This window comes from Cyrtonyx montezumae, unplaced genomic scaffold (assembly GCF_038088225.1).
Source record: "Cyrtonyx montezumae isolate F1298 unplaced genomic scaffold, pur_monq_1.0 scaffold_33, whole genome shotgun sequence".
NCBI classification, from domain to species: domain Eukaryota; kingdom Metazoa; phylum Chordata; class Aves; order Galliformes; family Odontophoridae; genus Cyrtonyx; species Cyrtonyx montezumae.
In genome coordinates, this window is record NW_027072038.1 from 17,027 (window position 1) to 33,932 (window position 16,906).

General features: G+C 64.1%; 1 protein-coding gene across 1 annotated transcript; it reads right to left on the bottom strand.

Moving 5' to 3' along the window:
• Positions 1 to 1,043: 1,043 nt before the first annotated feature.
• Positions 1,044 to 16,261, bottom strand: LOC136054025 (hexokinase-2-like). Its single transcript, XM_065745054.1, is given in 20 exon segments — positions 1,044 to 1,223; positions 1,805 to 2,038; positions 2,221 to 2,376; positions 2,570 to 2,753; positions 2,840 to 2,939; positions 3,327 to 3,422; positions 3,527 to 3,646; positions 3,925 to 4,073; positions 4,325 to 4,391; positions 4,393 to 4,630; positions 4,926 to 5,159; positions 5,278 to 5,433; positions 5,751 to 5,842; positions 5,844 to 5,935; positions 6,033 to 6,132; positions 6,238 to 6,333; positions 7,986 to 8,105; positions 8,304 to 8,452; positions 12,054 to 12,216; positions 16,161 to 16,261. Coding segments are annotated over 20 exon segments (2,754 nt in total). The 5' UTR covers positions 16,224 to 16,261; the 3' UTR covers positions 1,044 to 1,078.
• Positions 16,262 to 16,906: the final 645 nt, after the last annotated feature.

Below are 16,906 nucleotides of genomic sequence, written 5' to 3' on the forward strand. Positions count from 1 at the left end.
CCGGGGGGGGGGGGGGTGCCCTCTCAAAGGGTATTTTTTTAACGTTGTCAAAGGAAAAAAAAAAAAAAAAAGCTTTAAAAGAAAACCAGAAAGGAAAGCGCTCTGTTCTGTAGCTGGTAACTTGGGGTGGGGTTCCCCACTGCCCCACGGTGCTTCAGCCCCGACCCCCCCACAGGAAAACGCAGCTCTGCAGGTTTCACATCTTTATTGGGGCGCGGGGGGAGCCCGGGGGGGGGGGGGTTACACCACCACACTCGCAGGAAAACCGTTACGAAAAGTACAAAAATAAGGAAGCCTCTCTATCTATTGCTCTATCCGCCGTCGCGTGGCTAAAAATAAATAGTGTAAACACGAGAGGAGAACAGCAGGCGCAGCTCCGCTGCTCGCAGCCCCACCGTCTTTGGCTTGGATCCGAATCACAGTGAGGGGGGGCCGGGCCGGGCCCCCCCCTCCCCCCCCACCCCAATCCCTTCATATCCACAGCTGCGACCTCAGCTTCCCTTCTTCATTTCGACCCCGGGAGCGCGGTGCCCACGGGAGTCCCCTGAGAGCTCCGTCCTCCGCCCCACGCCGTCTCGGATGGGAGGGGCTGCAGCACACCCCCCCCCTTCCCATCCCCCACCCCCGCGTGTTTCTCTCCCAACCCCTCCCCGCGACTTCGGGTTCTCCAGTCTGACCCCAAGGAAAGTTAAATTAAGGACAAAAGAGGAAGGAGGGCTCCGTGCCGGCGCTAAAGGACATAGCGAGCGACGAGCGCTGCCGGGGCGGGGGGCAATCCCACGGGACCCCCCTTCCCCCCCATCCCCAGCGGTTCCCCACCCGTGGGGCTCAGCCCCGATGGGGGAAACGCAGCCGGAGGTGCGCGGGGAGGGGACGGCCCTGTATGTTGGGACGCGCTCTGCTCCACGCGGATCCTTCGGCCTCAGCCACATCCACGAGGAAAGCGAAGAGGGCGGGGAGCCCCACGCGCGCATGTGCGTGTGAGTGTGTGTGTGTGTGTGTGTGTGTGTGTGTGTGTGTGTGCCGAGGGAGGGAGGGGAGGAATCGTCCCGTGGGTGCAGAGCCAGCGGTGCTGCTCCTACCGCTGCCCGGCCTCGCGGATCCGGCACGCCACCGCCGTGATCAGCGCTGCGCCTTTACCGCTGCCGTCCTCCGACTGCAGGAAGGTGACCTCGCACTGCGGGGACAGCTGCCGCACCGTGTCCTGCATGACGGTGGAGAAGCTGTGGGGAAGAGGAGGAGGAGGAGGAAGGATCCATCAGAGCCGTCCCGTGGTGCTGACGCTGCCGTCTCACTCCGGTGCCCAACGCAGTGCGAGCGCAGAGAGCCCACGGCCACAACACGACCACAGTGCTCGGGGCTCTGTGCGGCCCCACCATGGGGCAGTGAGCCCTCTGTGTGACCCACTCCAAAGCCCTGACCCTATATAGGATCCACTACAGGGCTCTGAGCCCTATGTGTGACCCACCCCAAAGCCCTGAGCCCTATGTGTGCTCCACCCCAAAGCCCTGACCCTATATATGATCCACTACAGGGCTCTGAGCCCTATCTGTGACCCACCCCAAAGCCCTGAACCCTTTGTATGATCCACTATGGAGTCCTGAACCCTTTGTATGACCCACCCCAAAGCCCTGAGCCCTATGTGTGACCCACTCCAAAGCCCTGAGCCCTATGAATGACCCACCCCAAAGCCCTGACCCTATATGATCTACTACAGGGCTCTGAGCCCTATGTGTGACCCACCCCAGAGCCCTGAGCCCTACGTGTGCTCCACCCCACCGCCCGGATCCCTGTGTGCACTCACTGTGGGTGCAGTTTGTAGAGCGTCCCGTCCACGCCGACCGTCACCTTGAGGAATTCCAGCCCGCGGTTCTCGCGGATCTTATCCACCACGGCGGCCATGCCGGCCCCGCAGAGCTGCGCAGCACGCCGGGCCACCACGGCACACACCTCCTTGACAATGATGCTGTCATCGCACGTGCTCTCCAGGCCCAGGTGCTGGAGGATGGAGCGCACCTGCAGCAGGGCCAGGCAGTCGCTGTGGGGCAGAGGGGGGCACAGTGGTGAAGAGGTTTCCCCCCATATCCACGCTACCCATTCGGCCCCTATGGCAGCCATGGGGTCGTGGCCAAGCGGAGGGATGCTCGAGGCGTGGTGCGCTCTGTTCCTCGCGCCGTACCCACCCCGAGCGCAGCGGGAGGGCCACGCTCAGGTCCTCACCTTTCTATCTGGGACAGGAACTTGGTCTCGAAGATCCCCCTGGTCTTCAGGCGCTCGGAGATGCGGCCCCGGAACAGCAGCCCTCGCTTGGTGAAGTCCATCAGGATGTTGCGGACGATCTCACCCAGGTACATCCCACTGATCATCTTCTCAAACCTGGACAGGGGGCAGTGGGGCCGAGTGTGGGCACACAGAGGGGTCTGGGGCTGCGTCCCTCCCCCCCCCCCCCCATGATGTCAACACCGAGGGCGGAGGGGACGGCCCTGCCCACCCCACGGCACCCAGCCCCATCTTTACGTCCCAGCACCGAGGGAATGCTTCTCACGGCCTCAGCATCACCCCCACGCACCTCTGCTTCCCGGGGTTGAGGGACAGCTCATCCACGGCCAAATCGAACTCGGTCTGGATGTCATCCAAGCAGCCGCTGTCCCCGAACGCGCCCCACTCCATATTGACGCACATGCGGCCCTCGTCGCCCTCCACCAGCTCCACGTTCCGCATCTCCTCCATGTAGCAGGCGTTGCTGCCCGTGCCTGCGGGGGGAGGGTCTCAGTGGGGCACATGGGGGGTGTGGGGGGAGGGCGGACCCCACGTGGGGCAGAGCGGCTGCGGCTCTCACCAACGATCAGCCCGACTTCACAGTAGGGGTCTTCGTAGCCGCAGGTCATCATGGTGCCCACCGTGTCGTTCACCACCGCCACCACGTCCAGATCGAACTCCTGGAGGGGAAGGGTTGGGGGGTTTCCCATGGGAGGTCCCGAAGGCCGAGCTGCTGCCCCACGGAGGAGGGGGACACCACCCAGGACAGCGGGGATGTGGCACTGAGGGACACACTCAGTGGGCACAGCAGTATGGGTCGGCACAACGCTTGGGGCTTCGCAGAGCTCTTCCAACCCAAATGGATCCCATAGCCCCAAACGGCCCCGCATGGGGGTTATGGGGCAGCCCACGTGGAGCCCACAGGGGTGGGGTGGGGTAGAGGGCAGTGCTGCTCAGCTCCGGGCTCTGGACATCCATCCCCCACCGATGACTGAAGGCGGAGGGTGGCACCGCGTCACCGCGCTCAGCTCGTTCCTTCCCGGCCCCATCGGAGCCGCCCCGCTCACCTCCCTGCGGTGGATCGCCTCCTTCAGCAGCCCCACCACGTCCTCCCCTTCGCAGCCCGTGGCTTTGAAACCCTTCGTCCACTTGAGGAGAATCCCCTGGAGGGGGAAAAGAGGATTGGGGTGAGCGGGGTGGGACGGGAGCACCCCACAGCCCCCAGATCTGGGGGACACGCTCGGGGTCCCGCCGGTGCCGGGCTCACCTCGTCCAGGTTGGTCTGGTGGCACGGGAAGGAGAAGGTGAAGCCCAACGGGAGCGACACTCCCTTCATCCCCATGTACTCCAGGAAGTCGGAGATGCAGTGGACGATGTGGTCGAAGAGCTGTGTGCGCAGAGCCGGGGCATGGGGGGCAGCGTCACCGCGCGACCCACACCCCACAGGCGTTCCCGACCCGACACAGCTCCATCCCACCCACAGGACGCGCTCCTCCCTCCGTGGAGTGCCCCAGAGCCCACCCCACCCCCACCCCAGCAATGCCCCAAAGCCATCCGCGATGCTCAGAGCGCAACCGTGGACGCTTTATGCCCTCAGTGCTGTTTGTCCCTGGTGGGGAAGTGGGGCTGACGCCCGCCTGCCCGTGCGGGGCGCGTGGGACTCACCTCCTCCCCCGTGCCCTGCATCACCTCCAGCGGGATGGAGTAAATCTTGTTGTGCATCTCCACGCCGCGCCGCATCCCGTTCCGTACCCGCACCAGCAGCACGCGGAAATTCGTCCCCCCCAGGTCCAGGGCGAGGAAATCTCCTTTCTCTGAAAGCCAGGAGAGGGGCGTGAGGAGACGGAGCCCAGGAGGAGCAGCGCGAGCGCGGGGTGGAGGCACCGTGGCTGGGAACGGGGAGGTGGTGTTTCCCAACCAAGGGCGCTGCAGTGGGTGCGGGATGTCCCGAGGGCTCCGCGTCGTCATCCCGGAGCTTTGGGGACACGGTGCCACGCACCGGAGAGGGACAACGGTCCCTATGGGGCACAGACATCGGGGGCTCTTCGCCATATGGGGCCCTCACCTGTCCCGTCCGGAGTTGAGCACACGTAGGTCGGCAGCATCTTCACCGTGGCCTCGGCATGCGTCTCCCCTGCCCAACCCCTTCTCCATCTCAACCCTCATCCTCCGCTTCACGTCCAGGAGCTGCTCGTGGCTCAGCTTCAGCGCCTCCAGGATCTCCTGCCGGGCCTTGTGCTGGGCCGCCAGCCGGTAGGCCACCGCCGTCACCATGGCCGCCCCTTTGCCGCTGCCGTCTTCCGACCTCACGAATCGGATCTCGCAGTCGGGCAGCAGCTTCCTCACCGTCTTATGGAGGCGGCGGGCAAAGCTAGGGAGGAGGAGGAGGAAGAGGAAGGGCTGAATGTGTCGCCACGGGTCGTGTCAGATGGCCCACAAGGGCTTTGGGATCCAATGGAGGTGTCCCACGGGGACCTCCCAACGTGAGGTCAGGTCTCCTCTGGGATGGACAACAAATGGGATCCAAGGGAGATGCCCATGGGATGCCTCTATGGGGCCAGACCTACTCCAAGATGACCTACAAAGACCTTGGGATCCTATGGAGGTGCCCATGGGCCCCCACCCCGAGGCCACCCCCCCAGCTCCCCGCTGCCCCGCGGACTTACTGCGGGTGCTTCTTGTAGACGGAGCCGTCCACGCCGACGGTGGAGCGCAGCCGGTCCACGCCTTTGTTCTCCTTGATGCGGCGCAGCACGGCGGCCAGCGTGGCCCCGCAGAGGTTGGCTGAGCGGGTGGAGACGATCTGGCAGATGCGGTGGGTGGCCAGGCAGTCCTCGTGGGACGGCTCCAGGCCCAGCTTGGTGAGGATCTCGTGGGCTTTCTGCAGCCCCTCTTTCTCCCTGCGCACCGAAGAACAGAAGGGATCTGTGCCTGGGAATCCGCCGTGGGGGCCCAGCGTTTCCCCCAGGCAGCGGGCGGGGGGTTGGGACCCCACAAAGCCGCCCGACCCCTCCTCACTTCTCAATAGCGGAGACGAATCTGGTCTCGAAGCGGCCGGTGGTGCGCAGATCCGAAGAGAGCTTCCCTCGGAAGAGGAGCCCCTCCTTGGCCATCTTCACCAGGATGAGGCGCACCAGCTCGCCCATGTACATCCCGCTGATCATCTTCTCGAACCTCCGAACAAAGAGGTGCACGGTTGGACCCCCACCGTTAACCCCAAGTCCCGGCCGCGCCGCCCCCTCCACGGAACGGGAACTCTGTAGGACCGCGCTGCGGACATGAGGTGGTGGTGTTCCCCTTCTGCTGCCGACGGATTTGTGGCCCAGAGCAGAGGGCTGGCGAGGGAAGCGAGCGTTGGGCGGACGTGCCAACCCCAGTCCCACGCGGTCCGGAGCGGAGGACACTGTGACCCACTTAACTGGGACGACCCCTCCGGTCCCACACAATGGGAGGATGCGCAACGGCGGAGCCGGCGCCAGGAATCTGCTTACAGCTGCTTGCCGGGGTTGAGCGAGCCCATGTCGATCTCGTGGTCGAACTCGGTCCTGATGTCGTTGAGCACGCCGTCGTCCCCGAAGGCGCCCCCACTCCATGTTGATGCACATCCGGCCCTCGTCCCCCTCCACCAGGTCGATGTGCCTCATCTCCTCCATGTAGCAAGCGTTGGTGCCCGTCCCTGCACCGAGCGCGGGGACAACGCTCGTGTGGGATGCCGGACCTCCCCCGCTCCCCCCCGTTGGCACCGCCACGACCGCCCCCCCAGCCCCGCTCACCCACGATGAGGCCGACTTCGCAGTTTTGGTCGTCGTAGCCGCAGGACATCATGGTGCCGACGGTGTCGTTCACCACCGCCACGATGTCGATGTCGAAGTCCTGAAACGGCGGAGGGGGCACTGAGGGCCAAAGAGCACCGCAGCGCTCCCGCCTGCACGGCGACAATCCCGGCCCATCCCGGGATTTTGGGGTGGGACGCCTCACCCCTCGCTTCTTGATGGCCTTGCGCAGCAGGGACACCACGTCCTTCCCCTCCACGCTGCTGCACTTGAATCCCTTCGTCCAGTTGACAAGGATGCTCTGTGTTGGGGGAAGAGATAGAGGAGGGGGCTCAGCGGGACCCCCAACCACTGCACGTACAAAACTGCGCCTCGAGGTCAGAGCCACCAACCCACAACTCAAAGCGAAACCCACCGACCCACAGCTCGAGGTCAGAGCCACCAACCCACAACTCAAAGCCAGCACCATGACACCACAACTCAGTGCCAGACCCACTGACCCACAGCTCAAGGTCAGGGCCACCAACCCACAGCTCAAGGTTACAACCACCCAGTCCACGTCTCAAGGTCAGAAATACCAACCCACCGACCTACGTCTCAGTGCCAGAACCACACAACCCACAGCTCCAGTTCAGACCCACCGACCCACACCTCGAGGTCAGAGCCACCCGACCCACACCTCGAGGTCAGTACAGCCCAACCCACATCTCTCAAGGTCGGAGCCGCCCATCCCGCTCCTCCGTACAGGGATGGACACGGCTCTGCGGGCCCAGCCCCTCCCTCTTATCAGCGCCATCGGCATCTGCAGCGGTTCCCACGTCCCAGTTCATGGCCACGGGCACGTGAGTCATCCGCTCCCCGCCGCCGGCAGAGGGACGTGACCTCTGCGCTTGGCTTCATGGAGCCCTGCAGCAAAACCGGCTCCATCGCACGCGGAGGGCACCAATGGGACGGGGTCTCACCCACCACCGCGCAGCGCCGTGACGGGAGCACGACTCCCCGCACCCGAAGCACCGAGCCACGGACGTGCCGCGGGGCCGCCCAACCGCAGCGGGGCGCGGCGGTGCGGGCAGTGCCCAGTGAGACCGCTGGTGCCGATGTGGTGCTCGGCACGTCCCCATGGCGGCACCGGCAGCTGCTCCCCGAGAGCAGAACGAGGGAGGCACAGAGCCCTCTGTGTGCCGCGGGGCACACGGGGATCCGGCCACAAAGGGTCATTCACACCCTGCGGCTGAGAGTGGAGTCATGAGGGGCTGGAGGGACATGTGGGGCTGGAGGGCCACGTGGGGCTGGAGGGACATGTGGGGCTGGAGGGACATGTGGGGCTGGAGGGACATGTGGGGCTGGAGGGCCACGTGGGGCTGGAGGGACATGTGGGGCTGGAGGGACACGTGGGGCTGGAGGGACATGTGATGACTGTATGGCCAAGAGGGGCTGTAGGACCCGTGAGATGTGTAGGGCCATGTGGGTCTGCAGGGCCATGAGGTGACTGTAGGGCCATGTGGGGCTGCAGAATGCATGAGACGTGGGGCTGTAGGACCACGTGGGTCTGCAGGGCCATGAGGTGACTATAGGGCTATATGGAGCTGTAGGACCCATGAGATGTGGGTCTGTACGGTCATGAGATGACCATAGGGCCAAGAGGGGCTGCAGGGCTGTGAGGTGACTGTAGGACCCATGAGAGGTGTAGGGCCATGTGGGGGCTGCAGAACACACAAGATGTGGGGCTGTAGGGCCACATGGGTCTGCAGGGCCATGAGGTGACTATAGGGCTATGTGGGGCTGTAGGACCCATGAGATGTGGGTCTGTAGGGTCATGAGATGACCGTAGGGCCCTGTGGGGCTGCCTCCAGTGCTCCAGGTGTAACCCCACAAGAGCACAGACCCCCAACCCAGCACATCCCGCCCCCCGGACCAGCCACCTCCCCCCGGCACCCTCCATCCCACACCCACCTCGTCCAGCTTGGTCTGGTGGCACGGGAAGGAGAAGGTGAAGCCGAGCGGCAGCTTCTTGTCCTTGATTTTCAGCTTCTCCATGAAGTTGGCCAGGCACTCGGCGATGTGGTCGAAGAGCTGAAAGGCAACGGGTGAGGGTGAGCAACGGTGACGTCCCCATGTCATCTCAAAGGACATCTCAGGGTCCCGAAGGACATCCTGACGTCTCGAAGGACATCGCGGTGTCTTGCAGGACATCTCAGCGTCGTCTCGACTACTGCCCTTCTGGAGGTGGGCGCTCCTTTTGGGGCGGGCAATGGGGACGGGGGGGCCCACCTGCATCCCGCTGCCTCGCATGAGGTCCTCGTGGATCTCGTAGATCTGGCTCTCCATCTCCACCTTCTGCAGGCCGTTGTCGGACACCTTCACCCTCAGCACGCGGAAGTTGGTGCCCCCGAGGTCCAGCGCCAAGAAGTCTCCGTCCTCTGGGGGAGGGGGGAGACGGCGGTGGACCCCAAAATTCAAACCACAGGGGTGACCCCAAAACCACAGGGATGAACCCCGAAGCTCTACATGGCTGAGCTCCAAAACCACAGGGGTGAACCCCAAAGCCCTATGTGAGTGCGCCCCAAACCTGCAGGGCTGAACCTCAAAAATCCATAGGGCTGAACCCCAAATCTCCACAGGGGTGAGCCCTAAAACCACAGAGATGAACCCCCAGACTGTGCAGGATTTAACCCCAAAACCTCAGGGGTTATCCCAAACGACAGGGCTGAAGCCCAAAACTCCACAGGGGTTATCCCTAAAGCCATAGGGTTGAACCCCAATACCACAGGCTATCCCCAAAATGACAGGGCTGAATCCCAAAACTCTCCAGGACGTAGTCCCGGAACGCCAAAGGGGTTTGCCCCAAAACTCCCACAGGGGTTACCCCAAAACCACAGGGTGATCCCCCAGCCCCGCAGGTCCCGTAAGGTCACAGCACCGGGCCCTGCGACACCAGATCCCAAGAGAGCTCCTCTCCCCCCCCCCCACACACACTCTGCCCTTCCCCACACCGGAGGAGACCCTTTTGTGGACGGTGGCCCCGTGGGACCCTCATGACATTGGTGTGCAGTGACACGGGGACGTGGACGGTGACATCGTGGGGCCTTCGTGCCGTCGGTGAACACGGCGGTGTGGGGACACGGACGATGCCCAGGGCATGGACGCAGGAAAGCAGATCCCAGCGTCCACAGAGCGAGCAGAGAGCCGAGCCCTACCCCACCCCGAACCCTACTCCTAACCCTACAGCCGCCTGCACCCATATCGCCCCCCCCGCCCCGCTGTGCCCATGTCGGAGCAGCAGAGCTCTGATTTCCCGCACACCCGGAGGTTTGGGCTCCGGGCGCTGCCTCACACCACGATAAGATGTGAGCAAACAGGAAGGCAAACACACAGCACGGCACGGCACGGCACGGCACTGCACTGCACTGCACAGCACAGCATGGCACGGCACAGCACAGCACAGCACAGCACAGCATGGCACGGCACAGCATGGCACGGCACAGCATGGCACTGCACGGCATGGCACTGCACGGCATGGCACAGCACAGCACAGCACGGCATGGCACGGCACAGCATGGCACGGCACAGCACAGCGTGGCACTGCATGGCATGGCACGGCACGGCACGGCACAGCATGGCACTGCACGGCATGGCACAGCATGGCATGGCACAGCACAGCACAGCACAGCATGGCACGGCACAGCATGGCATGGCACAGCACAGCACAGCACAGCATGGCACGGCACAGCATGGCATGGCACAGCACAGCACAGCATGGCACAGCACAGCATGGCACAGCACAGCATGGCATGGCACGGCACAGCACGGCACAGCACAGCACTGCACTGCACAGCACTGCACTGCACAGCATGGCACAGCACAGCATGGCACGGCACAGCATGGCACGGCACAGCATGGCACGGCACGGCATGGCACAGCACGGCATGGCACAGCACAGCATGGCACGGCACAGCATGGCACTGCACGGCATGGCACAGCATGGCATGGCACAGCACAGCACAGCACAGCATGGCACGGCACAGCATGGCACGGCACAGCATGGCACGGCACAGCATGGCACTGCACGGCATGGCACAGCATGGCATGGCACAGCATGGCACGGCACAGCATGGCACGGCACAGCATGGCACGGCACAGCATGGCACAGCACGGCATGGCACAGCACAGCACAGCACAGCATGGCACGGCACAGCATGGCACGGCACAGCACAGCGTGGCACTGCATGGCATGGCACGGCACGGCACAGCACAGCATGGCACAGCACAGCATGGCACGGCACAGCATGGCACTGCACAGCACAGCATGGCACTGCACAGCACGGCATGGCACGGAACAGCATGGCACTGCACAGCACGGCATGGCACAGCACAGCATGGCACTGCACAGCACGGCATGGCACAGAACAGCATGGCACAGCACAGCACGGCATGGCACGGCACAGCACTGCATGGCACAGCACAGCACGGCACGGCACGGCACAGCACAGCATGGCATGGCACAGCACAGCACGGCACAGCACGGCACAGCACAGCACAGCACAGCACAGCATGGCACAGCACAGCACAGCACAGCACAGCATGGCACAGCACGGCACGGCACGGCTGTTCGCTGTCCACAACGGCCCCACAGATCCCGGTCCCGTGGTGCTGAGCACGCCGTGCCCTCGCCCCACATCTCAGCGTGACCCGCCGGTGTAAGCCCACCTCATCCGCACCACCTGCGAGGTGACGCGCGTATCACCGACGCCCGCAGAGCAGGGGCAGCCCGGGGGCGATGCTCGGGGCTCTGTCGGGGTCGCCCTCGGGTGAGCCCCGAATTATGGGGCTCACTGGGATGGGGCCGAGCGGAGATGGGGGTGTGGGTGGGAGTGGGGCAGGAACACCGTGGGATGGGGGGATGAGTTTTACACAGCAGGGGTGGAGCTGGGTGACCTGTAAGGACCCTCCAACCCAACCATCCCATAGCTCCATGCTCCTTCAGGACCCTTCCAAATCATCCATTCAGCATCTCTACAATCTTTAAGGACCCTTCCAACCCAACCATCCCATAACTCCATGCTCTTTAAGGACCCTTCCAACTCAACCATCCCATAACTCCATGCTCTTTAAGGACCCTTCCAACTCACCCATTCAACGTCTCTACAGTCTTTAAGGACCCCTCCAACCCAACCATCCCATAACTCCATGCTCTTTAAGGACCCTTCCAACTCACCCATTCAACGTCTCTACAGTCTTTAAGGACCCTTCCAACCCAACCATCCCATAACTCCATGCTCTTTAAGGACCCTTCCAACTCACCCATTCAACGTCTCTACAGTCTTTAAGGACCCTTCCAACCCAACCATCCCATAACTCCATGCTCTTTAAGGACCCTTCCAACTCACCCATTCAACGTCTCTACAGTCTTTAAGGACCCTTCCAACTCAACCACTCAATGACTGTGATCTTTAAAGACCCTTCCAACTCATTCATTCAACGTCTCTATGATCTTTAAGGACCCTTCCAATCCAATCATCCCATGGCTCTAAGACTGTTAAGGTCCCTTCCAACTCAACCATCCCATGGCTCTGTGACCTTTAAGGACCCTTCCAACCCACCCATTCCATGCTACTACAACCCCATGCTTTCCCAGCAGCTCCATTCCACCCTCAGGACCCCGCAGGACCACTCTGAGAGCACCTCCACCCAACGACCGCGAGGGGAATTCATTTGGTGTGGGATGCACCATTGGGAGCCCGAAGCGGAGCTGTGCCCCCCCGGCCCAGCGGGGACGGTCCCTCGGGGAGGACGAGAGCCGCGTGGGAAGGAGCAGAAAGGCAGCATTGTGAGCTGCTTCCTCACGTGGTGCCCGTCCCATTCAGCACTAATGAGGAGCAATGAGCCAGACCCGGTGACTGCCCCCGTCCTGCCAGCACCGGGCACGGGAGGGCCACTCCCACCCCACCGGTCCGAGTGGGGCCCCCACACTGATGGGGCATCAGCCCAGGGGGGGCAGGAGCTGTCCCCGTCGCGCCGTACCTGTCCCATCCGGGGTAGACCTGACGAAGGAGGGCAGCATCTTGACGGAGGCGGTGGGGTTGGTGTCAGCGCCCAACCCCTTCTCCATCTCCTTGCGGAAGCGCTCGGACACCTCCTGCAGCGTGTCCTCGGAGAGCCGCATGTGGTACAGGTACTTGTCCACCTGTGGGGCACGGGGGGGCAGCAGGTGAGCGGTGGGGAGGGGGCACACTGGGACCACGCTGCGGATGGGGGATGGGAGCAGGTCACCCACAGCGGGGGACGATGGGGACGTGCACAGAGAGACGCTCCCACACATCTTCCCGAACACCCGGGGCTGCTTCGCAACCCAGCCCTGAGGTGGCCCAACACAAGTCCAACCCTGAGGTGGTCCAAGAGAAACCCAACCCTAAGGTGGTCCAAGAGAAACCCAACCCTATAGGTGACCCAAGAGAAACCCAACCCTAAGGTGGCCCAAATGAAGTCCAACTCTACAGATGACCCAAGAGAAGTCCAACCCTACAGGTGACCTAAATGAAGTCCATCCCTACAGGTGGTCCAACAGATGCTCAACCCCACAGGTGGCCCAAGAGAAACCCAACCCTAAGGTGGTCCAAGAGAAGCACAACACTAAGCTGACCCAAATGAAGTCCAACCCCACAGGCGCCCCAAGAGAAATCCAACCCCACAGGTGGCCCAACAGACGCTCAGCCCCACAGGTGGCCCAAGAGAAACCCAACCCTAAGGTGCCCCAAGCAAAGCGCAGCCCCACAGATGACGGCCCGAGCGAAGTCTGACTGCATGGGTGGCTGAAGTGAAGCCCAGTCCCACAGGTGAGCCCAGAACCCCAAGCTGCAGGGACCCGAACACGCTGCCCCAGCCCAGCTCTGTGCCCTGGGGTTGGATTCCCACCCGTGGGGATGGCAGTGTGACACCCCCCGCTGCTCTGTGGAGGGGGAGGGACTGCGGAGCCGTGCGGGGGTCACCGCCGGGAGCTGCTCACTCCATACACGGCACCAGAGCGCCTTGAAAGGGAACACCGCATCCCGAGGCAGCTGCCAGCTCCCAGCCGGGCAGGGGTGACGGGCAGCGGGAGGAGGGCGGGCGGCCGTGACCTTCCCTTACCGCTAATTAAAGGGCAGCGGACAGCTCAGAGGGAAACCCCACCCAGAGAGCTCAGCTCAGCTCAGCTCAGCTCAGCTCAGCTCACCTGTCTGCAGGCACGTCCCTACATCCCCACGTCCCGCACAGTCACCCCACAGAGGGCGGCCATGTCGCCCCCCCACCCCCACCCCCACGTGCCCCCCGCGCTGTACCTGCGCGCAGCGGCATCACGAGGCGCGGGGTCACCTTCCTCTAATCCCAAAAGCCCTTTTAAACCCGGGATCATCTTCTCCACCAAACTCAGAGCCCGTCCCACCCGGCTCAGCTGGGTCAGGGCACCCACGTCCCGCCCCAACCCCCCCCTCCCATCCCCCCCGCCGTAGGAAGGGTGGTGCCTTCAGTTCCCCTTTTTTGGGGTATTATCTCTGGAGCAGCACTGTCCCCACTCCAACCCCCCCTCTCCCCGGGGCCCCGCAGCTGCAGGAGTGGGGCTGCGCTTTTCGGGGCAGATTCTTTCACTTTTTGGCAGCAGAGACAAACAGCTCTTCTGCACGAAAGCCGCGTCCAGGACGGGGCAGGCTTAACCCTGCGCTGCATGGAAGTGAAAACCCCAAGCACTGACCCCCCCGCCCCCCCAGGCTCTTACCCAACCCTTTGCCCCACAGAACCCCACGGGTTTGGGGAGCGCTGACCCCGTTTTCCAATCCCGGAAGGTGACGAAGGCCGCGCTGCCCCCGTGACCCCGCAGCCCCACATCCTCACCCACATCCCCACGTGCCGCACGCTGTGACCCCACACCGCAGCCGAGCCCCCGTGACACAGCCCCGAGTCACTTCCAGCCAGGCTGAGTCACGCGCGTTCCTGCTCGGCCGGTTCCTCCTCCCGATCCCTGCACCCACTTCTCAGCCCCACTCACCCATCCATGCATCCTCAGCCCCATTCACCCCTCCTCAGCCCCACTCATCCCCTCCCCCAGCCCCACTCACCCATCCCTCCTCAGCCTCACTCAGCCCTCCTTGGCCCCATTCACCCCCTGGCCCCACTCACCCCTCCTTGTCCCCATGCATCCCCCCTCAGCCCCACTCATCATTTCTCAGCCCCACTCATCACTCCTTGCCCCGTTCATCACCCCCGGCCCCACTCGCCATTTCTCAGCCCCATCCATCCCTCCTTGGCCCCATTCATCATCTGCAGGGGATGATGAAAGCGCTCGGACACCTCTGAAAATCCACCCCTAAAATCCCTTAAGGCAGTGGAAATGGGGAGGGGGGGGGGGGGGGTTGTCTGTCTGTCCATCCCACTGCTGGGATGAGGAGGGGCTGCTCTCAGAACCCCGCAATCCCCAATTGGGGTGGGAGGGGGAATGGGGGGGAGGTGAGGAAAAGTACTGGAGAAGGAGAGCTGCTGCCCCCGGTGCGTGTGCTGGGAGTCACGGACTGTCACCCCGCTGTCACCCCGCGTGTCTGAGTCACCTTGCTGCCACCCCGCTGCCATCCCATTGCCACCCACCCCACTGTCACCCTGCTTCAGTTACCCCCGCTGTCACTCACCCCACTGTCACCCTGCTGCCCCCAGGACACACTGCATCCCATGAGAGCACGGTCAGAGCTCAGCTGGGGGGGTGATATGGGGCGGCTGCCCTCCCCCCCCCCCCCCCCCACACACACACACTCCGTTTGGGGTTTTGGTGAAGGGGTGAAGGCTGCGGGCGGTTCGGTGCGGGGGGGGAGGACGGCATTGTGGGGCCGTCCCGGACCCCCTTCTGCACCACGGAGAGCAAAAACGCAGCGGGACCCCCCCACACCCCCTCCTCGACGCCCATCGGTCTGAAAACGCGAACAAACGGGACGGAACGGACCCGCACACCCCACATTTCCCGCCCCACAGGACGCGCACCGCGCGGGTCCCCTATGGGGCAGCTCAGCCGTGCGGGGTCAAACCCCGTCCCCAACCCCCCCAGCCTCAAACACCGACCCCCTCCCCTCCCCCAACCCCCCCCCCGCCGCCCCATAGCCGCTCCGCGCAGCGCTGGGACGGAGCCGCACCGCAACGGCAGCGCTGCCGGACCCCCCCCCCCCCCACTCCCCCCTCCCACCCCGCGTTACACAACCCGGCCCCACGTGCCACATCGCTTCAGCTTCGCCCCACACATCGGGGCAGCGCTCCCCGCGCACTTTCGGCACTTTTTTCCCCCTCTTTCTTCCCCCCCCCTCCCCCCCCCGCGCCCTTTCTTACCCGGCGCAGCCAGCGTGGCGCGCCGCTCTCCTCCCCATCGCTGCCCCATGCGCAGCCCCCACCCCCCACAGCCGCCCCACGGGACCGCCGCCCCCCGCCCCGCATCCACCACGCGATGCTCCGTCGAACAAAGGGGCCGCGCTCAGCCCCGCTCCGCCGCTCCGTCCGCCGAATCCCACCGCGTTTCGCTGCCCCACGTCCCGCGGGACCCCCCCGGCCCGCTGCCCCCCCCCACCGGCCGCGGGGACACGCGGGGCACGTCCCGCACGGCGGCAGCGCTCTGCCCGCCCACGGCCACGCGGGGACAGTGCCGGCGCCGGCGCTCTTTTTTTCCGCCTTTTTTCCTTTTTCCTCCGCTTTCTTCCTCCTTTTCACTTCTTTTTCGCCCCATCCACCCCCCCATTTTTCCTTTCGCTTTCTTTTTCTCCTTTTTTCCCCCTTTTTCCCCCTCTTTCCCCTTTTTCTGTTTTCCCCCTTCCCCTTTCTTCCCTCCTTTCCCTTTCCCTTTTTCCCCTCTCCCTTTTTCCTCCTCTCCCTCTGCTTTTTTCCCCTTTTCTCTCCCCTTTTTACCTTTCCCCCTTTCCCCATCCCTCTTTTTTCCCTCCCCCTTTTCCCCACTTCCCTCCTTTCTCTCCCCCTTCCCCCCTCTCTCCCCTCCCTTCCTTCCGCCCCTCCATCCCTCCCCTCTTCCGACACCCCTTCCCCTTTTCACCTTTCCACTTCTCCCCCTCCATCCCCAACTTCCCCCCCCCCCCCCACCCCTTCAACTTCCCCGCTCCCCCCGCCCACCTTCTGCGCCTGGTCGTGGTTGAGCTCGGTGAAGAAGTACGCGAGCAGATGGGACGCGATCATGTCGGCGTGGCGGTGCGGAGCGGAGCGGTGCGGTGCTCCGGATCGCGCCCGTCGCGCTGCGCCTCATTGAGGAGTTCCCCGGCCCCCGCGTGACGCCGCGCGGCCGCCGCGCCCCCATTGGCGGAACCGCGAGGGTGTGTGCCCCCCCCAGGCGGGACGGCGCGCCGCTAGGGGGCGCTCTAAGCGGAGGGGGTGGGCATGGGGCGGGGGGTATAGGGTGAGGGGGTCTGGGGTTGGGGGGGGTATGTATGGGATGTGGGGGTGTTGAAGGGGATTGTATGGGGCAGGGAGCGGTATAGGGTGAGGGGGTTTGGGGGTATGTATGGGATGGGGGGTGTTGCAGGGGATTGTATGGGGCGGGGGGGTATAGGGTGAGGGGGTCTGGGGTTGGGAGGGGGGGTATGTATGGGATGGGGGGGGTGTTGCAGGGGATTGTATGGGGCGGGGGGCGGTATAGGGTGAGGGGGTTTGGGGTTGGGGGGTATATATGGGATGGGGGGTGTTGCAGGCGATTGTATGGGGTGGGGGGGTGTATAGGGTGAGGGGGTCTGGGGTTGGGAGGGGGGGTATGTATGGGATGGGGGGGTGTTGCAGGGGATTGTATGGGGCGGGGGGGCGGTATAGGGTGAGGGGGTGTGGGGTTGGGGGGTGTATGTATGGGTCAGGGGTGTGGGGAGGGTACT